Source organism: Alternaria ventricosa (assembly GCF_023758065.1).
Source record: "Alternaria ventricosa strain BMP 2768 chromosome Unknown scaffold_16, whole genome shotgun sequence".
Lineage (NCBI taxonomy): Eukaryota > Fungi > Ascomycota > Dothideomycetes > Pleosporales > Pleosporaceae > Alternaria > Alternaria ventricosa.
This window is the reverse complement of record NW_026055696.1, coordinates 83,514-107,805: the sequence shown is the minus strand read 5'-3', so window position 1 is coordinate 107,805 and position 24,292 is coordinate 83,514. Positions and strand designations below refer to the sequence as shown.

Here is a 24,292-nt window from a genome sequence, read left to right as displayed (position 1 = left end):
CGGGTCAGCATTCGAGATACCAGCGACGCGTATGGACTCTTGCCAGTTTCTTACGCTCGGAACGCTTCGGAATGTTCGGAATGTGCTTCCATTGATAGGGCATGGGGGCTTGGAGCCTACATACATTACAGCAACCGCGCCGCAACCCCGCCCCCAACAACACACGCTCAACTCGCTGTCACTCTGCCCCCCATTCCCTCGACGTCTACCTACAACTACACACCTGTCCAAAAATCGAACACGCGCGGAAAATACGGCAATCTCAGTCAGCCCATTGAAGTCGCTAGCTTGGCATGGATCGGTTGCCGCAAGAACTCGTCGAGGAAATCACCAAAACCCTGCCCACGGACGATCTAAAGACCGTTCTAACTGTCTCCACAAAGTTTCGTTATGCCGCGGAGAAATATTCTGGCGCTTTCACAGAATTTACCCTGAATGAGCGTAACGCGGACAAGTTCCTTGGGCTTTACTCAGGACACCGGCTGCTTTACTTGCGGGAATTGCACTTTCGCCCCAACTTCCCTCCAATTTGGCCCCCCGACCCCTGGGAGGGCGAGACATGTCGCGAAAACGCCGATGCAATAAGAGCCAAGAATGAGTGCTTCACGCGTCAGGTGCACTCGCTGTTCACAACGCTCAGCACTGTTGAGGAGAATACTGGACACCAGCAAGCCTCGGGTCGATATCGAATCCGGATGTATGACCCCACCAGGCTAATACATAATACTGTTTACTGTCCTCACCAGGAATACATCAGTTGGCGCATTCGTCTGCTCAACGCGGAGCTTCCCCTGGTACATTCAGTTCGTTCGCTGGAGATTTGCAACGAATGCCCAGAAGACGCGAGTGTTTACCACGATAGTCACGGTTATCCTGCAGATTACAGAAAGTGTTTCGATGGTGGATTGTTCAAATTGGACTTGGGGGTCATGGTCGTTCTGGTATCGAAGCTTCCAAACCTGGAGTATCTCGGCTGCAAGACAGGAGGGTTCGAATGGGCTCCTGCATTTTCAGGTAATGATGGTAGTGAAGACCCCAACAGACACTTCCAAAGCGATTGGGATGGCCCACGTCGTGATGCGAGGCACAATTTCGCACACGCTGTCATCTCTCACCAAGCCCAGCTTCCGACCTCGCTTCAGCGGGCGAGCCTGGATTTCGTCAGCCCGCTGATACGCGCACTTGACACTATTCAAGACAGGCCTTTACCTAATCTAGTTGGTCCAGCTCTCCGCGACCCATTCAGCGCCAGCCTTCGTATCCTGACCAATAATCTGCGACAACTGCGCCTGTGGGCGATTGTTGATGAAAACCTGTTCAGCATGGACGATAATTCACAGCCGCAATGGCCCAATCTGGAAATTCTGGAAGTCATGTTCCACCCGTCGCGGCCTGACGGGTCGTGGTACTTCTTCGGACCTCAAGGCCACGGCCGCGAGGCTGTCGGTTACGACATCACCACTGCCTCGTACCCCCCTCTTGAAACGACCGAGCTCGACATTGATATGGACCAGCTTGTAACCTCCGGGCATCTCTCCGACTTACCTAATGGCGCGCAGAATCAGTTTCGTATCATACCAGATGAAGCAAGACTGAGGCCGCTCCTAGCAGGCTTTTCCAGGGCAGCAGCGCAAATGTGCTCTTTGAGGAGAGCCATCATTTGGACATCGCTAAAATGGTATCCGGAATATGACTACGCAGAGTCCCAAGGCTGGGACTCGGAATATCAAGGACCTGGGCCTAACTGGGCTATACAATATTCCGATCAAGACAATGGTATCTGGGGGTCACCATCGCACTATCTCCCAAGTCAAGAAAGAAACGACGATCCAACCATACGTTGCCTAGTGTGGATGGTGGCAGCGTGGCGTCCAGATGCGGAGCTGCGCCGTCTTTTCCAGAACATTGGGAGAGAGAAGCACGGTAATGATCTGGTCGAGCACTGGGAGGAGGGTTACAGTCAATCCCACTACAGCTATCTTCGCGAATGGATGCTTGACGATCACTGGGGTGACCCAGGCCGCATTCCTTCTTCGTTGTCGTAGGATTTGAACTACGAGACTAGCATCCGAGCAGAATGAACAAATGGCGCTGTTAGTGCCGTCTAGATGCAAAGCTCGCGTTCCAGACTCAAGACCTTCCGTTGTTCTTATCTCTGGTGACGTCGCTGACGCCGGTAAAGTGTGATTCCGTGTGAGATCGAGGCGGAGCGGAGCTATCGACGAGCAGTCTTGGTAAGCGGCATTTGCGATCCGCGACAACGCCGCAATTTGAGGAACACCATTATTGGCGACCTGGTCGCATTCGCGGTTGTTTCGCTGGCAATAAGCGACGTTTCGGTGTCCGATTCTAACAATGATGGGGCTGAATCACCTCACCACCGTAAGCCTTGCAAGTCCTTGGCAGCGCGTAATCCTCTTGGCTCTGCTTAATCCGGCACGACCAAAAGATACCACTAATATCGTCCGGAAACCGGCACTGCGTTACCTGGTGAAGCCTTCGACTATCTCGCTCAGGCCTGAATGTGCCGCCCATCCGAAATACATCGTATCTGGCCTGGCTTTCTTCGGCAATAGGTACTCGAGTTCGTCGATTTGCAAGAGTCCATCTCGTCTCCCACTCGCATCTCGATGGAATCTTGCCATGGCTCTATCATGACGTATACTTCGACTGTGCCATGCATTCAGGAGTCTGTCAGCTTCATCTAACATCAAGCGGCACAGGCTGCCGGGTCCAAAATGACAGCTCATCGACATTCCGAATAGCCAGACCTCACGGCGTGGTTGTATTAGACTGCTTCATGCTAATAGTAGATTTTGGGGGCGTACTTCCCAAGTGTACTCAAGACCAGAATCGATATGAGTATATAGGACTATGGTTGAACGCGCAAGAGACAGCCATCCAAACTGTACCTCACCATCTTTATTCATTTGTGTCTTTGCTGTACCACGATCCAACATGAAGGCTTCCCTCGGTCTGTTGGCCGGCCTGACGGCATGCATTCTCGCGGAAAATTGCGATCCCATCGCCTACGAGCAGTCCAATCCATCCGGCTTGTCAGAGACGAAGGATCCCGAAGTTATGAAGAATCTGAACAAGTATCTAGAGGACAGTAGATGTCACATGCTATCCGACGAGTCGGAGCAGAATGTAGAAGAGCAGAAGAAAAACCTGAAGACCCTAGAGCCTACATCAACGTCAAGTCACCCACTTTGCAAGTTTTTGTCTCAATGTAGTCTGCAGGTCTGTTTAGATTATTCTTGTATAACGTGGGCCTACTCTTCTGTGCGGTGCGGACAAGATGTCTAACGGTATAGCTTTCTGGGCATATGCACTGTGTACATATGGAGTTTCAAGACTAAGATCAACTTTAGGCTTGCCCGCATGGTTAAGCCAGGCTACTGCCCTTGTGATCTTCCGATATTGGAATTTGCAGGAGAACTATGACCTATCATGACTGTCTCTCTTACCTCCGCGCGACTTCAGCGACAATAGATGCGACAAGTGGTGGGCAGGAAGGAGCCACTGTAGCGCCCGGAATGTTTCGGAATGTTCCGAATTAGCCGCATGTTGTGACTACGCCGCAAGTCAGCCCAGAGCTGTGCCACGCGCACGTTCGTCATAGACAGTAATTTCCCATTATCATCTCCGCAGTCTTCTCATAGAAGTTCAATCGCTCCTCCGCATCGCACTCGCCTAGCCACCAAACGTTACTCATTACCTCAACTCAACTCATACTGTCTACCACATCCTCACGCCATCATGAACCAACTCCCACAAGAGCTCATCGAAAGAATCTCTAGCTTTCTACCTAGAGAGGACTTGCGCAGTGTTCTTACCCTACATAGCAAATTTCGCTTTGCAGCAGAAAGGCACTCTGGGGCTTTTGCAGAGTTCACAGTCACTGAAAACAACTCAGCCGACTTCCTCACGCGCTTCTCCGGTCATCGCCTCCTCTATCTGAGAGAGGTAACGTTCCGACCAGATGTCTCGGCAACGTACGACTTAAAGGGTAACGAGGTTGATGACGACGTTGACGAAGATGACGATCGAGTATTTTGCCGAGAGAGTGCTGACGAGGTGCGAGAGAGAGACGAGTCATTCACCCGCCAGATGCAATTTCTGTTCGACATCCTTCAACGAGTCGAGAAGCAGGCCGGAAACTACCACGCTCCGGGAAGGTATCGACTCACGATCTACAACCCGATAAGAAGAACGGAAAACGAAGATGCATGCCCCCATCGCTATATGACCAGCTGGCGCGTCCGGCTACTAGCAAAGGACTTGCCTCCCATCACGTCCATCCGATCGTTCAGAATCGTTAGTAACGACAGGAAAGGGTACGAGTACGAGTACCCTCCCTGGAACCAATATGCATATACGTATCGCCTTCGAGACAATTATTCCGAGATGCAGGAATCGAAGCTCGACCTGCGGGTTCTCATCGACCTAGCGACCAGCATGCCGAATCTAGAATATCTGGGTACCCGAACCGGAGGGTACGAATGGTGCAAAACCCTGGATGAAGAGGAAGATCCGTGTAGTGGACACTACGAGCACGACTGGGCAGGACCGCGACGAGATGCCCGACATGATTTCGCTGCCGCAGTTACCAGCTGTGTCGACAAGCTACCTAAAACGCTGAGGCGAGCTACGCTCGATTTCTTATACCCTCTGAGTCGGGTGACTGACTATGATCACGGAACGCTTTTCCCAGATCTTGTAGGTAGCAACCTTACTTACGATCCTTTCTCGACGAGCCTCGGTATCTTGTGCAATAACCTTCGCCACCTGTAAGTCATACTCATGTATACACAAACTAATAGGAGACCAATAAATTAACTCGTACATTTAGGCAACTACGGGCCATGATTGACGAGAGCATCTTCCCCGCACTATCGCCACAGAATTCCGCAACATCACACGCTCCCTGGCCACACCTTGAACTACTTGATCTCATGTTTCACAACGCCCGTCCCGATGGCACATGGTATTTCCAAGGCACTGATGGCCGAGGCGACGTTGCACGCGGTCTCCCTGTCACAGACGCTTCCTACCCACCCTATAGTCGCACGCAGTTCGATGAGGACATGGACGAATATTATGTCGAAAACATTCGGGGTGGAAGACAGACACGTGGTAAGGATAATTACGAGTTCCGGATTGCTCCTCATGCCAATCTCATCTTACTGCTCGAACGCTTTGCAAGAGCAGCGATACAAATGCCGGCGCTCAAGGAAGCAGTGATATGGTCGCCCATAAAGGGGCAAAATGTGTACCCCGAGCGGCCAATGGGTAGTCAACGTGACCTAGATGTGATATGGGGAATTGACTACACTGAACCAGACCGCTCTCAAGAGTTCAGATCCACTCGTCAATTAGATTGGTTGGTAGGGAAGTGGCGCCCTGGGAAGGAACTGCACAGCCTTTTTCAGGAAATTGGACGCGCGAAACACGGGGATGAACTTGCCGAGCGCTGGTACCAGGATGACGAATGGGACCGTTGGGGGTATTTGTACGAAGTGGAACACGTCGCGAAGATGAGGTTTCGCAATTACGGGAAATGCGTTTAAGAAGAGAAACGAACGAGCAAACAACCACCTGGCAGTCCTCCACGAAATATCTATTATAAAGTTTACAGACAGACCAACTTATTAATTAACAATCTTACTAAAGAACAACGTAACCAACTAAATTAGAACTTAACAGCCGAACAACCTAACTAACAACCTAACAGCCGAACAACTAAGCGACCGAACAACCGAATAACCTAACAATCGAAGAACCTAAAAGACTAACTACTCTAACTCTACTCTAATCTAACAGAAACACACTACAACATAGCTACCTTAAGACAGGCGCAGAGACGTACGTAACGTACTTACGCTCTATTTCCCCAAAATGTCTAAACCTTTCAAAACCAACTGTATACCTTCTCCTAAGAAGTACCGCAAACAAGAAGAAAAAGATACACCTGATAATGCGTAGAGCTACAACAGTTTTACACGAAACTTTGTAAGGAGAAGTAAGCTACTAATTACATTGCGGCGATGTGCATGCTTTGGCATGGGCAGCGGCATCAACACTAGCATCAGCACCTTGAACAAAACAAGACGCCCGGGCTAGTTTGGCGTATAATCGTGGTACCAATGTCTCTTCTTCAGGAAAACTATAAGGAAACAAAAATCAAACTACACCTGTATCCTCGTAGCGAGAACCATGTACAAGACCTCACAGGACTACGTAAGATATCCCGAACGTTTACACACTAACAACAGCTCTCTTCCAGCAGTCGCGTGGAAAACTAACTCTGAAACTAATAACCTCGTGGTAGATACAGCAACGCCTTCTCCGATCCCTCACACCCTCTAGGTAGTCTTGAACAAACCTACCTACGAAAGTTGGGGGGTCGGCGCAGCACTAGCGAATCTCACGACATCTTGTTTCCACGTCCACTTCATTTCACTTATCACCCCATCGCCCCATCATCACATTACTTTACCGAACAGTAAACAATAGACAATATCATTACAACTAAAACTCTACCAACCCCGGAGCCTACATTGGCGTTGAGTCGACTACTTCGCGTGGTGTGAACTTGATGTAAGCTGCAGGCCTAACGCACAGCATCACCCCACCACCTTTCCTCCCCTCTCTCTCCATCCCCTCTCTCACCCCTCTCTCAAACCCATCCCCTACAAACATCCCTTACAAACCCCCACCCCACCCCTACCGCATAAAACTCCCAAAGTTCAAAAACGTACTCCCACTCGGTTTCTGCGTCGCACTCCTCGGCGTAACCGGCCTAGCCTTGTGTTCCAATTCCTCTTTCGCTTGGACCGAGACGGGTTTGAAGGATATGGGTTGGTATGGCGGACCACCTTGTTGGGGGAAAGACTGTTGTTGGGAAGACTGTTGTTGTTGGGATTGCGGTTGTGATGACGGCGCATGGCTGTAAGATTGGGTAGATTGCGGGTACCATGGCATACCAGCCGGAGCCCAATTTGTCGAATTCGTATTCGAATTTGAAGCCGTGGTGTTCCTGAAGGAAGTAGGTTGCTCGCGAGTATACAATCCATTCGGCTGTTGTGCCGATGCCGAAAACGTGGATAAAAGCGGTTCACTGCGTTTCCTCTGCAGATTCCTCCGCCGACTATCCTGCGCCTCCCTCTCCAGCGTCTCAGCAATCCTGCTCGTCTTCGCCGTATCCATGGTAAACCAGCCCGCATCCAGAATCTGCTGGGCGGTAGGCCTATCCGTAGGAACAGGATTGAGAACCCAGCTCAGGAATTTGATTTCCTTCTCTGGGACACCCTTCTCCAGCAGCCTCTCCCAGTGTTGTCCTTCGTGGTGCGAGCGGTCGTGGTAGGGAAGTCTGCAGCCGTCGTAGTAGTCCAGGGCGCCGAGCCCGAAGTCGTGTGCGATGGCTCGTTCGACGGAACGCTCTTTCTGGCCTTGGCCTGTGTTGCCTTGTAGGAGCTCATCGTAGATGCCGTATTTGTTGAAGGAGGCTTGCGCTTCGAGGAGCTGGCAGTAGATGACGCCCCAGGACCAGATGTCGGCTGGCTGGTTGATTTCGTTGCGGAAGTAGACTTCAGGGGCGCGGTATACGATGGGTTGGACGAGGCCTTTGGCTGGCTCCATGACGATTCCTAGGTCTCCGAGTTTGGCGGTGATGCGGTCGTCGCCGACGGAGGCTTTTTTGTTGGGCTCGTCTTCGAAGCCGCTTAGGAGGATGTTCTGCATCTTCAGGTCTGGATGGGGTTAGCTTTTACTTGTCATCCGAGTCGTGTGTGTGGAGGCTCACCCGCATACACCAAGCCTCGTTGATGCACATCCCGCAAGCCCATCAACGCCGAGCGCATGATACCCTTGAGTTCCACATCGCTGAACTGGCGCTTCTTGCGCGCATCCCAGAGAGTCGATTGAAGGATCTCGAGCACGATTCGGGGCGGTTCGCCTCTAGCGGATGGTGGGATGCGGTCCACTTGTTGTCGGATCGTTGGAATGTCCTTGAGGAGCTCGTGCATGATCATCTCGTGTTGGAACTTTGGCCATCCAAAACCGACGTCATCGTCGCCGGGTTGCTTCACGATGTAGATCTTCGATTGAGAAGCTGCGTCGACAGCGACCCATACATTGGCCTGACCGAGTGGCTTGACGAGAAGATAGCGGTAGCCGTGTTCGCCAACGAGCTCGGCGCCCTCGCGCATTTGGACTGTAGCTCCGACCATTGTGAAGTGGCGACCGGAGGTAATCGAGGTTCTAGTATTCGACACAGAAAGCGTGAATTAGTACGTTTGGGTTGAGTCGGTTTGGTTGTGAAAGTAGTAATCGCTCAAGTCCCATCCATCGAAGTTGATGAGCAGAAAGGAGAAAGCGACGTCAGGTACAAGATCAGGACAATGGAAACGAAGTGGATCCCTCCGGACGGATACCGGCTGTCAAGTTCCTAAACTTAGAGAGAACGGTGTTTCCAACATTGGGAGCTTCAAGCCTGAATTGGCTGCTTGATTGCGCAGGGCCGAGCGATGACGGAAGGCCTGCAACGGTTACGGAAGTGGCGGACTCGCGTCATTGGCCGCTGCGTAGTGGCCATGGCAACTCGTGTCGATCTGGCGTTGTTGATGCTCAATAAAGTGCACGCAATGCTGCATTCGATCCAGGGACACAGCCTTTACCTGGATGTAGATCTTTGAGGCTTAGGTATTTTCGGGAGGAGTTGTGGAGTCGGAGGTCGATGCCGGCGCGTTACCCAGCTGGACATATGAGATCTACCGTGATCATCCCGCTCACCTGAACACACGCTCAGTAACCAGCGCCAAATACAACCACGCATTTTACGAGGTATAGATAGATCTACTCTTCTGCTGTATCGCCACTGCAAAGAACCTCCACCGCCCTTGCGCCTTCCCTCCCCGAGGCACCCACGTCATCCATCCCAAAGCTGCGCAGTGGCCACGACAATCTGCCGATCTCTCCATATCGAAAAAGTAAACAAACTTCACTTGCTCTTGAACGTCACTTGGGTCCATATTAGACGTGCAATTACCAGCAACGTACATGCCAGCATTGCCCTAGCACATGCGACGTCGCGATATAGTTACGAACACAGTAAGCTTGATGACAAGGGAAGGGAAGTAGCGAGGCGGGAATGCCAGGGCAGCGCAGGCCAATCACATGCGGAACCTGTAAACAAGTGGGGCGACACTTGCGTGTTCGCATGTCGTTCGGAAAGCTCGGAAAGACATGGTTCCTCAACCGTTCGTGGTCGCAGTTGAACATGGAAGATCCTCTTAATGGGAAGTCTGTTTAGTTATCTTTGTTTTGGTTGAGAGTAAGACACAGCTGTCTACAGTCATCATCTCATACTTGACACTTGCATCAAAAGTGACGGCTTGATGTACACTTCAGGCTGATAATTACTCAATACATTTCATATTAACATAAGCAATAACGCTTCTTCTTCTATCTAGATAACAACACTTCGCATCCCTAAGCCGAGCTCTTCGGTCTTTCTTCCTGATGCCTCCGCGGTCCGGCCCCGGTCTGGCCCTTTCCCTTTCTATGAGGATTCCACCCAGAGTCTCCCTCTTCTGACAACGACAGTGGTCCAGCCTTTTTCATGTATACCAACAGCGCCGGTTGCGGTCTAAACACCACAGTGAAAACAACAGTTAAACAAGCTAGGAGGGCAACGCAGCCCCCGATCAATAATGTGGATAGAAGCGAACAAAAAGTGTTGTAGGGTAACGAAGAAGCGAAAATACGAGGCGGCTGCGATGATGATGGTGGAAAACGCCGGATAAATGCAAGACATGTGAACGGACGTAACGCTGAAACAATGCAATGCGCGGACTGGATGTGCCGATTAGACTTCGTGGCGGTCGTCGAGCTCGAAGCTTCGTTTCTGGCTGATGCGACGGTAGAAGGGCATCCTTTGGTTGAAGTAGCGCATCTTTGGCGATCCAGGTCCGGTCGTGCGCTTGTTGAGAACGAAGAACTTGTACAACATGCCGAGGATTGCGAATCCAACAACGAATCCGAAGACAGTGACAAGGAGCCAGTGCTTAGCGAGCCAGAAGATGATCTTGACGTCAGTCCTGTGCCAGCTGTTTCCGAGGTGGTGGGTGAAGAAACTCCAGGGGTGGTTGTTGTATTCTTCGGGGAACAGGATGCGCACGCGGTTCTGGTCGATGGGGCCGGCGTTGTTGTAATGTCTCCACACAAGACTGAGGAAGAGAGGTCCGGTGGAGGCCATGACGGTGATGTAGGGGAGTGGCCAGCGACGGTTGTAGTCGGTCAGGGAGTCGATAGCCTTGAGGAAGAAAGGGTGACGAGGGACCGCGCCCATGGCGTCGTTCGAGATACCAGTGGGAATGGTGCGGCGGACCCAGGCTGGGTAGGCAAGAAGAGGGTCGAGACTGCGGTTGCATCCCTGAGAATGTTAGCATTGCGACGTTTGAGAGGACATGCCATACGTACATCGTCCAGGTCAATGTAGATTCCACCAAAGTGGTGGAGGACAAAGTAGCGAATAGCATCGGCGCGCTGGATGGGGTAGGGGTAGCCGTCGAAGGTCTCGAGGAACCATGGGTATCTGACGATGTTAGCTAAAACCTCGTATGGTATGAACGTAAGAGCGCCTACTCTTGAGCGATAAACTCGCGCGACTTCTTGTCGGTCCACAGCTTGTACTCGTAGTCGGGGTGGAGGTCCAGGCAGCTCTGCTGGGGGCCCTTCCAGTGCAGCGGTATGCTGTCGTTGATGTACGTCTGGTGGATGATCTTGGGGATCAATTGCGGCGCATCACTAATCGCGCTCGAGTTGGGCGCAGGGAGTTCTCCGCGGAGAATGGCATCCTCGCGGCCAGTCGCAATCAGAAGACCAAGCAGTGTCCATACGCTGTGTACCGCGAAGCCGAGGACGACGATGGTGACGAGCAGGAATATGGTGACGCCTCTCCGCATGGTTGCTGTATTGTTCTCTGCCTCCTTTCCCGATGGATCGTTGTGCACGGACTAGGTGGTGAGTGAAGAAAAGGCGCGAGGGCGGGATAGAGATGTGGTATTAAAAGAGGTATAAATCAAGCATCCGGCAAGCATCAACGTCCGTCTAGTACTTGGCGGGAGAGGGAGGGAGAAAGGGCAGAGGCGTGGGCGTGAGACAAAAGACGGGCGCTGCGCGTCTAGAGGGCTAGAGTGAGGCTGTGCACAGACGCCCAATCTCAGGAGGCACGCTAACGGGGTTCGCGCCTGCCCCCTCCAGGCACTTCACATGTCAAACACGGTTCGAGCTGCGACCACTGCACCCCACACCGTTGCGGTGAATATCTGAGCGTGCTCGCCTTGCTTCACCGCGCTTGAGTCCAATTTCACTGTCTGGTCAACACAAACAGCCCCGTCTCTCACTCGCAGCCAGTTCCATAAGCCGTCATCGTCGCGAGAGGCTGTGTAGTGAGGCATTTCCGTCCCGCCTATGACGCGATGCTGCAGCGCGCTACATCTCCCACACTCGCTTCCCACCAGTTCCCACACTCCTACGCCGCCAGCCAAGAGCAGCTCACATGTCTCCTACGTCGACCAAGCAGTTGCGCAGTACGCGCGATAACCTTGGAAGCTAACAGCCCGCAGTCTATGTACACACCGTTGCTAGGCGCCCTGGCGTGTGTTTGGCGGGCAAATTTCTTTTGCGCCTGCTGCTAGTCGATCAGGACCCACCAAACTGGGAGAAAACCCAGCAAAGAGATGGACCTTGGTAGACTAGCGCCCAATTCGACAGTCGGCGCTTTCAGTGCTGTCTCGGTAGTTTTTGCTATCGTGACCCTGGTACTTGGTTTCTCACTCCCACGGCAGGAAGCGAGCTCCATGACGTACTAACACCAAGCCGTGTCTACACAATGACGATGTTGACTGAGAATTGTTCCGCGGGTAGCACAGTACCAGGCTGGAGCGGAGTACACAACTCATGATTCGGTTGCTACTAGCATCCACTTGAATGTGTGGAGAAGGGTCTTCGCCAAGACCTCCGAGGTCTCCTTAGTCGAGCATTTCCAGTGCACGCGAGCATATTGGGTTCCGTCGGGTCGCCTCCAGTCAATTCCACACCGCACTCCAATCTGTAGTCCGCTACAGGCCACACTTGGCTTCTGGAAGTACTGTCGAATGTTATGCTGGGTGTTGTGTGTTGCCATCTTAAGCGTCGATCAGGGAAGGTCGACTTACCAAAAGAGCTCTCTCGCTTAATCAAGAAACCGTTACTCGCCATCGCACCTCCTTCCATGTGGTATGCAAGAGAAGCGACACTCGAGCGTGCTGATTGCAGCATGCTGAAGCTGCAGCACGAGAGATGGACACCTCCATTTCTTCCCTTTATTCGACTTTACTATGCCGAACAACGCCCTACGACCTATCAGTACCTCTTAGCCATGTCAACAACTTAGCATCTTATTTGAACTTCCACTCAGCTGGTCTTCCGCACAATAACTCCTACCACGATGCTGATCCCACTCGGACTATGGACGTTGCTAGTAGCCGCGGTCATATCGGCAGCCATCTCGACCGATAAGCCTACATTGCCAGACAGCGCGTCCTTTTCGATTAGTGAACCACCAGGACCACGCACATCATTCGTCGTAACATCCAAGTTCTGCATCATGCTGCTATCTGGGCTACTTGGTACTCATGAAGCTTGCTCCATCTACATGCAACTGACACAAACAGGATATCGCGTGCGAGTACTTGACCGCCAGTCCTTCAGTCGCATAACCTTGACCCAGGTCTACGTTTTCGTCCTCTACTTTCTCTCGATTGGTTTTGTCTTCTCTGCCGCAATTGTCAACAACGGTCTTGGCCTTGGAACAAATGGTGTCTGCAGGGCCGCCATGCAACTATGCATCTTCTTCTATGCTGGCAGCAAAGTGAGCATGTGAGGCGGTTCCACCTCGAGAGATCTTGGCTACTTCGAGGAAACTAACACAAGTCTGGATGATTAGGTATCTCTTCCTTGTCGAACGAGCCCATGCTCTACGGGCGCCCTACATGACGCGCTACCATGACCCCTTGTGGCTGTACAGCACGATTGCTATCTTAGTGAGCCTTAGTACCATTGGATGTGTCGCATTCATCTTGCCGGTATACTGGATCGCTAACGACGGCCGCTGCCGTATTGGTGTCAAGCGTTACACGGGTATCCCGCTCTTGACATGCGACATCATCCTCAACGTCTACCTCACACTTGTGTTTGTCTACCTTCTGAGCCCTTTGGTCAGAGGCGGCCAAGCCTCGAGCGCTAGTTTGTCAGGCCGTCTGGCACTGTGGATCGGCAACGTATGTGATCGGTCAAAGAACAAAGTCACACCAAACCTTCATCGATCGAACCAAGTCATGGCGAAGAAAGTCGAAACTCTGCTCTGGAAGACATTTATTGGAACGGTCCTTGTCATTATACCGACTGCTGCAAATCTTGCTTCTTTGTGCATTTTGCAGGGAAAGGAACTGGCTTTCGTCAGTTGAGCTCTGAGCTGAACATGTGTTGCATTCACTAATGATTTCTGGTGGCTACAGGTCTGCTTTACGATTTGCACGTTTGATGGTACTTTCACCACTAGCCTGTTATGAATCTGGCTAACCCGATGGTAAAAGTCACGTGGGCCGCAGCCGTCTTCCACTGGCTTACGTTGGCTGGTACTGACGAGAAAGAGGGCGGTTCTGCAGCGTGAGTGATGATCTTTCCATCTGCTCGTATCTGACACGCTGTAGGCCACATGCGCGCCAAAATACGTGTCCGCGAGTTCCACGACCTGCAGCACAGCCCCCAATGCGAAAGAAAACTTCAATGTCGGACCTTTCCTTGAACCTTTTTTCAGACGATGCAGACAAGGATGACGAAGGGAGGACTCCAAGCAGGCCAGGTCTTAGCAAAGATGACACATCAACCACACTTCATCAGAGCCCCAGCATACGTTCGGATTCACAATGGAGAGACTCTGGTCATTCTACTCTGGTATCTGTTCCCAACAATACCGTCTGACCAGGCTGGATGAGGTCAAAAGTCGGAGTCCTCCTCTTCGATGATGGCCTGAGAGAGCAGACCCCGCCTGCGAGGCCCAGCAACCTTCTTCAACACCACGGGCGTCGCACTCGGTGAATGGTCGATGGGTTCCTCCCTCTTCACGCGCCGCGCCGCCCTATATTCCGCGGCTGTTCTTCCCTGTTCAGGCTCCTTGGGCACAATGGGTGCGTCGATTCTAAGAGTTGATGACAGGAATCGGAAGATGACAAAGATGATGGTGCCGGTGATGCATCCTATGAGGCTGGCTGTTCCGAAGTAAACGTATAGTGTCTTTGTGCATTAGCACATGAAATAATCAATGGTTTGAAAATGAATACCTCTATCCTCTCCAACCACTTGACGCTAAATGGGATTGATAACACTCTGATGATTGATTGCCCGAGGTGGATGAAGGGTAGCAGGACGAATGTGATGACGTTGTAGAATGGAAGTAATAGGATGACGACGAGATTGATGAGTTTGTTGATGGGAAACCAAATCACGCGTGCCAGTTGCACGGAGATGCGTGCGACGACTGAGAAGACGGTGCTCGCGTCCATATCCGCCCGGGCAGATGTGTTGACGCGTTGGTGGTGGACGGGCGCGACTCACGATACAGGGCCGACTGCCCCACGATAGGTGTCATTGGCTCGTGCATGGAGCTATCGGCGATGGGTGCAGCCATGGAAATGCTAATCCCTGTGAGGCGCTGCATGCAATCCAAAGCCCGGGGCCAGCTCAAGCTTCAGTCTCTCTGTAACCTCGCCCTCGTGCACATCCAGCGGGCGTATCCATGGGGAACCAGAATTCGCGGTCGACGACGCCGACGTCGAACCCGGCCTCGCCCACCAACAACGTGACTGCATCACATGGCCACGGCAACAGCCACGGGCACGAGCGACCCCAACACCACCACCACCTGCCGCACCTTCACCCGCCGCACAGCCAGCACCACAGCGCGCGCCGCCGCGAGTCGATCCAGGCGCTGAGTGCGGCCAAGGCCCCCGCGGCTCCCAGCGTGAGCCTCGTCGACGCTGAGAGCCATCCCACGTCGGCCCGCCCCATCTCGCGTGGGAGAGCGCAAACCGTGGGAACTAGCACCAGGGCCATTACCTCGCAGCTGCAGGCCGCCCAGGACCACTACAACAACACACAGGCCCGCAACCACTCGGCCCACACCCACGATCAAGCAGCCATGGGTAATGAGCAGAGCAGCCAGAAGGGCGCGCATTTCCGCAGCGACAAGGAGAAGGAGAAGGATAAGCAGGGCCATGCCGCCTCCCGCGATGCGACTCCCCCGCAACCAGCGCCTGTACCCGATGCAGCGCCCTCGACAGAGACCTCACCCCGCGCGCCCTCGCCCACCGCCCCCGTCGACGTCCCCTCCACCCTCCCAGCTCCCTCCTCCCCACCCCTCACCTCCTCCAACATCCCCTCCTCCCTCGACCCAGCCTCCGCCTCCGCCTCCGACTACCTCCCCCCCGCATCCCAATTCTCGCGGCCCCCACGGCTCCCCCTCCCCATAGAAGAAGAAGTGCACACGCCCGGCAGCCCCATCATCTCGCCCCAGGAGATATGGACGCCTGTCCACGAGAGCGATGCCGATGGCATGTTGCCGCGCAGATCGAGTATGCTGAGTACGACGACGGCGGATGATGAGGATCTTGGAGAGGAGTTCAAGGGACCGGGGCAGGGGAGGCCGACTGTGCCGACGCTGATTGAGTGGGAGGGGAGTGGGGAGAGGGTTTATGTTACGGGCACTTTTGCGGGGTGGAATCGGAAATATAAGTTGCATAGGAAGTAAGTTGTTTCTGTTATGGTGGGATGTCTCAGGCATGATTGGCGGGGCAGCCATGCGCCTGGCTATAACGGTGGATGCAGGGGGATGGTGGGTGGGGGAGGTGGAGGGGTGGCGGTGGAAGTCGTTCATGTGGCTGTCTCGTCTTCCTTCCGCCTTCTTCGAGGTTGAGTCTGGAGAGAAAGTCATTTGTGTGGCTGTCTCGTCTCTAACCCAGCTTCCCCATTCTCTCGCCTGCATCTCCCAGGTTACACCGCACACCGACAATGCTAACACTTTTACAGCGGCCCCAGCAAGAAAAAAGATGCCCTCTCCGCCTACGTCTCCGTCACCCCAGGAACCCACCACCTCACCTTCCTTGTCGACAACGACATGCGCACAAGCGACAAGCTTCCCACCGCCGTAGACTACACCAACATCCTCGTAAACTACATCGAAGTCCCCTACCCAGAACTCACCCCCCTCCCCGCCAGCCCCCCAGCCAAAGACACCGCCGCAGCCACCGACCCCCTCGATGCCGCAACCCCCGTCCAAGAACGCGAAGCCCCAGCCGGCATGTACCCGCCCCAAATCCTCCCCCCGACCCCGGACCTAGACCCCGCCTCCATCACCGCGCCCCCAATCGAACCAGCCAAACCGGTCGTTCCCGAGCCGACGAAGAAATACCACCAAAACATCCCCCGCTACCTCCTCGATCTCGATGCGCCAGAGGAATCATCCCGCTTCGCGCGCGCGAATGCCATGACGAACAATCTGCCTGCGCCGCCCTCGCTCCCTGGGTTTCTGGGCAAGAGCATATTGAACGGCACGACGCCGATGAAGGATGATAGCAGTGTGTTGATTCATCCGAATCATACGGTGCTGAATCATTTGGCGACGAGTAGTATTAAGGATAATATTTTGGCTACGAGTGCTACTACGAGGTATAAACAGAAGGTATGTTGGCATTGCGTGTCTGTGGGGGAAGTGGATGATGGGGATGTGCATGATTTGCTAATGTGTGGGTAGTTTTTGACGACGATTATGTATAAGCCGAAGGAGGAGCATGGGGAGGTTTATTAGATGGGGGTGGTGAAGGCTTTGTGCGTGATGTGAGGGGATGGAGGTGGAGGGGAAAAGATGGAAGAATGTTGTGTGGGAGGCGGAGAGAATGGTGAGAAGATGGGAAAATATGGACGAGCCTCGGCTCTGGCTTCGGCGTTGGGCTTTGGCTACATGTGTTTTTAGGGATCGTACGAATTGTTTTGGTTCCCCAGGGCTATGCGTAGGGTGTTATATCAGGAGTTACGAAGGCGCATTTCGGCAAAGCATACGAAAGCGGGGTTGGTTTATGAAGTTTACGGTTTCTTTGGTTCTGTATGGTTCAATACCCCACAGTGTGGTAGCATTTCTTGGTGTATACATACATTTGTCATTGGTCCCCTTCGTACGGCAATTCGTTGAGGTGCGTGATTACATCGTTAAGACCCTGATACCGAGAATTCAGCTGTCTACGACATCAGCACAGTACCCTGATGCTCGAACCAGTCTGTTGACGTGTAATCGATGGCATGGAGATGATATATTGAGGGGTGTTTGTAAAGACGTTGCTTCCTGGCGTGGGTTCCCTGCGTGATCCCACCTCTTTCTTCTACTTCCTCCCTGTTCACAGCACGGGAGTTTCGTCTTGTCTGTTACACGACGGGATAGAAGACGACGAGACAGTCCTACATCCTTCCTCCCCTTCTCCCGTCACAAGCACCGCACTCACACACTCACTCGCAACCATGCCCCGACGCAACACCTCCAAGTTCCTCCCCGCCGCAGAAGAAGACTTCGCATTCCCCGCCACACCATCCGCATCTTCACCTGGTCTACCCAACACCAACACCAACACGACCAACTACACCTACACTCCCTCCCCATGGCCATCTCCATCCTCCTCTTCAACCTCCATCCCCACCCCCTCCCACTTCCACGACGCACCCGAAACACCCACGTCCTCACCACCCCCTCCCTTCTCCAGCACCGGCAAGCAAACCAACACCTCAAGACCCTCCACCACTTCCTCATCCAAAGGAAAGCAACCAGCGCCATCCTCCCCATCTCCACCAACGCCCTCCCGCCTCCCCAGAACCGTTAATGTTAATGTCAAGCCCACTCCGAACCCAAGCCCCAGCACAAGCACGAGCAACCTCCTCTCTTCTCGCATCGCGTCCTACGAAGCACGCACCGCGTCTGCGCGCTCGCCCACGCGCGGTGCGGCAAAGGGACGGAGTACGTCTGTGGATCCGACGTTGATGGGGTTTGGCAAGTATTATGATGCTGCTACGAAGAAGTTTTGTGTTGGGGATGGAGAGAGGGAGGACGGTGCTGAGGAGATGGTGGAAGAAGGGAGCGAGAGTTTGGGGGAGAGGCGGGGACGTAGTCAGACTATGATACGTCATACGGTAGAGCAAGAGGAGGACGATGCTGTATCGTCGAAGATACCGTCTGTGGCTTGGCCTCCGGGTGTGTTTCCCCCAGGTTCTGAGACAGGAAATCGACGTGATGCACGGCTTTGGGATGGGGAGAAGGAGGGTGTCGTTGCAGTCAGCCCGTCTGTTGCACCATCTGATTCCTGGCTCGCGGCGCCTGATGCTGGGCAAGAGGAGGAGGCGAGGGAGTATTGGAATGTTGTGTTAGCCAATGTGAATGAGGCGGGTGATGATGCGCTGAGGGAGAAGAAGCAAGGTACGTGCTCTCGCACCCCTCTTTCATGCATGCTTCCAGTGTGACGATACTGACAACGCCATCTCAGTCCTGGGTTACCCCTCCGACAACATGGACTACCACCGCAGCAAGATGCCCGCCCGCGACGAACACAGCGAGCCAACCGAGTTCTCGGAGCGAAAAGCCAACAGAGACAAAGTCATGCAGGTCCTCATCAACAGTGTGTACCCCAAGCACAAAGTTGAAGGCGTATCCTTCGACAACACCGAGGTCTTGAACGAGGATCGTAGGAAGCGAGCAATTTGTATCGATGACCCAGATGCCGATGCATCTCCACCGCCCACGTGTGACCACTGCGAGTACGTCACGTTGCCGCTTCACGACCGACTGAGGAACAAGCTGCCTTCGCCAAGCATCTTCACACCCTGGACATACCGGTCAAAGTACCACGAGCTTCGAGCTGTTGAGATGGCTAGTATGAGCAAAGACCTGCCACTCAAAGACGACTCGCTCAAAGCGAGAGGTATGCACTACGACAGCAATAGAGCGGTGCTCGAGGCCGCGCTGGAAGAAGACAGGGTCTTGAGGAAAGAACCACACGTCGTCGATGCGCTCAGGTGCCACTACGGCCACAATCTCAAGGCACCGGGAAACATGTCGTGTGGAACGCATCATCCGCGAATGATATCCGATGTCGACACGATGCAGTACTTGCTCCTCGGGCAGCAGGAGCTGAGACGCGATATCGAGCGCCTCGAGTGCGTGAGGCGTGCAGTAGGCACTTCGATCTCGACGGTGCGTTTACTGCCGACCCGGTACCGTGGACAGGCCAAAGGAAAGGTCTTGGAAAGAAAGACCCTAGAAGACGAACTTAACGACCTCGCGAAAAAGGCATTGATGGTGGATGACGACATATCCGATGTACCCGTGGATGAGCCGTCTCCAGTCCAATCTGAGCAGTACCGCACCTCCACCAGCCTCGATACCATTGTGGAGAGTCCGCCCCGAGCCCGTAGCGCGAGCGTTGGGACAGCACTCTATGTGACTGAAGAGCATACCCCTTTCGTCGAGCAGCCGAGACCGCGTCAGCACGTTACATCGAGGTCATCCTCAGTATACAGCGGCGGTGCTGCAAAGACCAAGAGAAGTGTTTCTATCCCGCCCGCTCTGCCTAGGCAGTCAGAGACCAGCGACGCCGGAGCAGTCCTGCCTCGGGAAAAGGATCGTGCGTCCCATAGGATTATGCAGAGTATCCGATCATTTCACAACCGCGGTCGGTCACGTCCTGCGTCATCAGCCGGTAGCGAGTCGAGTCGTACGGGGAGGCGCGAAGAACGTGGGAGAAGGGAGAGGGTCGTCACCAGTCCGACTCGGCATGACGAGGAGAGGTATCCCAAACGCCAGAACATCGTGCAGCAGTGAGTGATGGAGTTATTCCGCCACCTGCTCGCGTTCATCTCGAGACTTCTTGGACGACTGTTTTGGCGGTCTTTGTACTACGTTGACATCCGGGAAGCAGTATAGCGGTCGATGTGATGAATGGCGCACACGTGTAGTGACAGTTCTGACGGCGTTTCAAGTTGGGATGAGAATGGCGCCGTCCATGGCGCATGGGTCCGTCATTGGCGGAGCGGTCGTGATCAAACACGGGTTGGAGGCTGACCGTACTCAAACATCCCTTTCAGTGAGCTTCTGTCATGGTCAGAGGGCGATTATCGTCAACCTAGCCGTAGTCTGCGCCTAGCTGTTAGTAAATAGTCCTCTGGAGCTGACCTCAAACATACAAATCACATCTTGCCAATATCCTGTTGCCTGTCTTTGTGCGAAAGCCTCCGACTTGATCACCGAAGTTGGTCCTAACCCGGGATATCACCGCTTTGATGTGAGAGCTATTGGCCATAGTCATGGTATCGTCAATTGCCAGCGAGATACCAAGCTCAAACGAAGCCATGCAGGTACGTAGTATCAGCACGTCTTGTGATGCTGACAAGCAGCCCCAACCCAGACGACTCTGTCAACCACAGGATGCCGTCCATAGTAAGCGCATCGATCCACCGAATGCGTGTGGTAGATACATCCGCAAACAGGAAATTTCTCGACTACCCGAATACACATACTGTGGGGCTGGTGTTCGGACCGATGGCAGTGTCGTCTTGAAATAGGCTCGCGCAAGGGACGTGGAAGGGAATGAAAAGATACATGAGTACTTCAAGACGTCGAAATGACGGCATATAAAGGGAGTCGTTGACCCTCTGGACAGGTCGCAACATCCGCGACGACCCTACTCTGTAGGCACCGTCTCGAAGCCCGGGACTAGTGGGACAAGATCCTTGCCTGGTGTGAAGCATAACGGTTGCTCTTCCTCTGATGCGCTTAGCGGCCATGTCAAAAAAAGCTGATCAGCGTCGTCAAATCATCGATGATAGTCGTGAGAAACAGTCTCATTGGTGCCGTGATACTCTCCCACCGGCCGCAGACACCCGCATACGAGCAAGGAGGACGACGACGGACACGAAGCCACAGAGCAAAGCCTCGTAGTTGACGTCCAGGTATACTTCTTGGCTACCGAATGACAGTCCAGGGACGCCTGCTATCATCCTGGTGATGTCTTACCGGCGCACATGGCTTCGCGGTCACAGGACGGCTTGGGCGTGTGGTTCGTCTGGAGGGAGCAGAGCTGAGATTAGATGACTAGAAGGCAGCAACGGAAGTGCGCTACCGGCGGCATCCGTGCAGTGAGCACAGGCCGACGACGATGCTTCTCTCGTTACCACAGGAAAGTGCCGATGCTAAATCAGACATCCCGGTGCCCAAAGTGCGCGGCGTGCAGACGCATGCGGAGTAGTGGCAAGAAGGATTCGTACGTCTTTCGATCAACATCCTTGTGGATGAGCAACAAGCTTCGTGGTGTCGTGTGTGTGCAGGGGGTGACGATGTCAGACGCGACGGAAGTGGCATGAAGCACTGACCACCCGACGTCAGCCCTAACTTCTCTTACTAAGCAAAGAACTACCTAGGTAACTCCAGCACTTCCGAGGTCATCCATCACATTGTTCCTCATGTATCCTGAGATGCTATGTATACCTCCGCCGCGTCATCAGGTGCTGGAAGCTTCTGAAGGATGCAGCTGGGATGTATTTAGTCATAGACAAAGTAACAATGCCCTCCTCTCCACGTTTTTGTAGTCGCCGGGAGGGCTAGAAACCAGCATTCCTGTTCACGGTATGTTTAGTAAAAGATTTATCAACAATAGCCTTCATTTCATTAGTACGGGGTCTCATAAAAGCAACCTTACCTGCTGATCTGCGAAGTATGTACGTACGTTGAACCATTCCAAGGTTGTTTATACAAGTAGATACTCGGTAACATCCATTCTCCATTCGTAAATTCGTAAACTCCATCCCGCATCTCAAACCAGCTGCTCTCCATCCCTAGCCAGCTAGTAAACATGCCGCCACCCCCTCTCAACACCCGTATGCTCACTCCACCCCTCCGCCTCATCCAACCTCCTATTCAAACTCTTCGCCCTCATCTTAACCAGCGTAGCACTAACAACACAAGCCGCGCACCCAAAAAGAATCAACCCCCCACCCAACCGATAAAACGGCTCCTGGCTCGTCGGAAAGAAGTACGGGCTAAACCAATGACTAGTCTGACTAATGCAATTCGCAATCGCAATAAGCGCCGCCTTCTTGCTCCTAGGCGCGGGGACAAGTGTGGTCTCCCAGCTCAGTTGCAAGTTGAGGCCGGAGTAGGTGCCGCTGATGAGCAGGATGAGACCGACGTAGCGGGCACCGATGTTGAGGGTGCCGATGAGGGCGGCGCAGCCGACTGCGGACATGAGGATGGGGAGCACGATGTGGTAGTAGGATTCTTGGAAGCGGCCGGATGTGTATGCCATTCCGCAGGCGAAGGCATAGGCGATGGCGTAGGGAGGGGCTTGGACGAGGTAGGTGGTTAGTTCGGAGAAGTGGAATGTCTTCATGATCTGATTCTTGAGGTTAGCCACTGGAATGAGTAGTATATTGGTACTGGACATGGGGACGTACTGATGGCAGGAAGTCCTTGAAGCTTTGCGCTGTTACGAGCGCGAAGTGCATCAGGCAGAAATACCAGGTAAATGGATCTGCGGCTGCGGCTTTGACACCATCCCACGTGCCGCCGACGCCCTCGTCATGGCCGCCGTTGGACACTTGAACGCGGTACATGGCCATTTCGCTCTCTTCCGGGGTCAACCATTTGGTGTTGTGCGGCCACGAGGGAAGCAAGAAGTAGGCACCAGCGGCCACAAGAATGGATGCAGCGCCTTCGATGATGAAGAACCATTGCCAAGCGTGGAGACCGAGGATCTCGTCCATGTTTGTCAAGATACCAGCAGCCAAGAACCCAGACAAGATATTCGACATGGTGTTGCCCGCATGCCAGATAGCCATGCGCATGGGGTTCTCTTCTTTGGTGTACCAGGAAGATGTCACTGTTGCGCGTCAGTTCCAGGTCTTCAATTGATGGCTTAGTGCACTTGGACATACTCAGCGTGATACCGGGGAAGAAAGGCGCCTCGGACAAGCCGATGAAGAAGCGACACACGGCGAAGCCAGCTCCATTGGTCATGGCCGGCATACAGATGGTGGCAGTACTCCATGCCATCATCATGGACGGCAAAAGCCATCTTGGGTCGGCCTTTGCGAGCCACAGGTTACCGGGAAGTTGGCCAACAAGATAGCCGACGTAGAAGGTTGACTGTAGGTAGAGGTACAACGTTAGCGTAAGCTCTCAACATCGTAGATGTAGGGGTAAGCTTGGAGTGGTGGGAAGAACATACTATACCCGTATTCCAGATGGTGTCGCTCATGTGCAAGTCCTTTTGTAGCCCGGCCAGGCGTGCGTTGGACACGTTGATACGATCGAGGTAGCTAAGTTTGATAAGCACAACAATGCAAGAGTACGCTTCGAGAAACTTACTTCATGAGAAACATGAGTGTGATGCATGGCATCAGCCTCCAATCAAGTCGTTTGACAAGTCTCTTGTTCAACGCATCCATTTGTTCCTGGCTCAAATCTCTCAATGTTTCAAAGCGAGCCTGAATCTGCTGCGGTGTGATGGGTCCAGATTCTGGAGCTACCTCCTTGAACTCAGCACCTGCCATCTTCTCGTCGATGCTCGTCATCTTCTCGTCGGTGTTCGTCATGTTGCTGTGTTGAGTGCGTCGATGACCGAGCTGTGAATTGATGATGCATCTTCACGACACCCACCTCGTCGTTATATAGACAATCGGCCATTTGAAAAGCCTCTGCACGATTGGCCGCGGGCTATCTCGCGGATTCAGTTGCCAAAGGCGTTTAGCAAGCATACCAAGGGTCTAGAGAGGAGGCTAAGAATGCGAGCAGGCCTGGGGAATGCGGGGCCCCAGGAAACGGCGAACCATGGCAGTGGATATGCGCCACTGTCAGTCCCTGTTTGGCAACTAAGGCTGGTTCCAAGAAGCTAGAGCGAGGGGATGCCGGTACGCGAAGGATCTCGGAGCGTTGTTGACACGCCATGCCTCGAAGCGAGCCCTGCCTTCCCGCGGGTAAGTCGAAGCCGCATGCGTTGCCGCGGGATGTGTAGCCCATGCCGTCCCGCGGCTGGACTGTAGACTGCGATTTTCGTGAGGTCGCCCTCGCATGGCATTGCCGCGGGAGATTGCAGAGCGTCAGATGCGGCGTTCGTGAAAACCAGGAGAAGATGCAGCGTTGGCCACATGCGATGAA

The 24,292-nt window shown here is 53.5% G+C and overlaps 7 protein-coding genes across 7 annotated transcripts; 3 read left to right on the top strand and 4 right to left on the bottom strand.

The window, feature by feature from the left end:
• Nucleotides 1–2,958: 2,958 nt before the first annotated feature.
• J4E93_008220 (uncharacterized protein) lies at nt 2,959–5,382 on the top strand (the record flags this gene model as incomplete). Its single annotated transcript, XM_049346122.1, has 4 exons — nt 2,959–3,202; nt 3,893–4,793; nt 4,856–5,315; nt 5,347–5,382. 4 exons carry the CDS (start codon nt 2,959–2,961, stop codon nt 5,380–5,382), a joined length of 1,641 nt encoding a protein of 546 aa, XP_049196523.1.
• Nucleotides 5,383–6,729: 1,347 nt separating this feature from the next.
• J4E93_008219 (uncharacterized protein) lies at nt 6,730–8,234 on the bottom strand (the record flags this gene model as incomplete). Its single annotated transcript, XM_049346121.1, has 2 exons — nt 6,730–7,754; nt 7,808–8,234. The coding sequence occupies 2 exons, from the start codon at nt 8,232–8,234 to the stop codon at nt 6,730–6,732; spliced, it is 1,452 nt and encodes a 483-aa protein (XP_049196522.1).
• Nucleotides 8,235–9,871: 1,637 nt separating this feature from the next.
• Nucleotides 9,872–10,970, bottom strand: J4E93_008218 (uncharacterized protein; the record flags this gene model as incomplete). Its single annotated transcript, XM_049346120.1, has 3 exons — nt 9,872–10,438; nt 10,486–10,600; nt 10,651–10,970. 3 exons carry the CDS (start codon nt 10,968–10,970, stop codon nt 9,872–9,874), a joined length of 1,002 nt encoding a protein of 333 aa, XP_049196521.1.
• A 3,076-nt stretch (nt 10,971–14,046) lies between these two features.
• Nucleotides 14,047–14,612, bottom strand: J4E93_008217 (uncharacterized protein; the record flags this gene model as incomplete). The annotated part of the gene is made up of 2 exons (XM_049346119.1): nt 14,047–14,343; nt 14,391–14,612. The coding sequence occupies 2 exons, from the start codon at nt 14,610–14,612 to the stop codon at nt 14,047–14,049; spliced, it is 519 nt and encodes a 172-aa protein (XP_049196520.1).
• A 635-nt stretch (nt 14,613–15,247) lies between these two features.
• On the top strand, nt 15,248–16,858 carry J4E93_008216 (uncharacterized protein; the record flags this gene model as incomplete). The annotated part of the gene is made up of 2 exons (XM_049346118.1): nt 15,248–15,852; nt 16,135–16,858. 2 exons carry the CDS (start codon nt 15,248–15,250, stop codon nt 16,856–16,858), a joined length of 1,329 nt encoding a protein of 442 aa, XP_049196519.1.
• A 758-nt stretch (nt 16,859–17,616) lies between these two features.
• On the top strand, nt 17,617–19,963 carry J4E93_008215 (uncharacterized protein; the record flags this gene model as incomplete). The annotated part of the gene is made up of 2 exons (XM_049346117.1): nt 17,617–18,562; nt 18,630–19,963. The coding sequence occupies 2 exons, from the start codon at nt 17,617–17,619 to the stop codon at nt 19,961–19,963; spliced, it is 2,280 nt and encodes a 759-aa protein (XP_049196518.1).
• A 2,017-nt stretch (nt 19,964–21,980) lies between these two features.
• Nucleotides 21,981–23,730, bottom strand: J4E93_008214 (uncharacterized protein; the record flags this gene model as incomplete). Its single annotated transcript, XM_049346116.1, has 5 exons — nt 21,981–22,529; nt 22,591–23,015; nt 23,071–23,281; nt 23,364–23,454; nt 23,504–23,730. 5 exons carry the CDS (start codon nt 23,728–23,730, stop codon nt 21,981–21,983), a joined length of 1,503 nt encoding a protein of 500 aa, XP_049196517.1.
• Nucleotides 23,731–24,292: the final 562 nt, after the last annotated feature.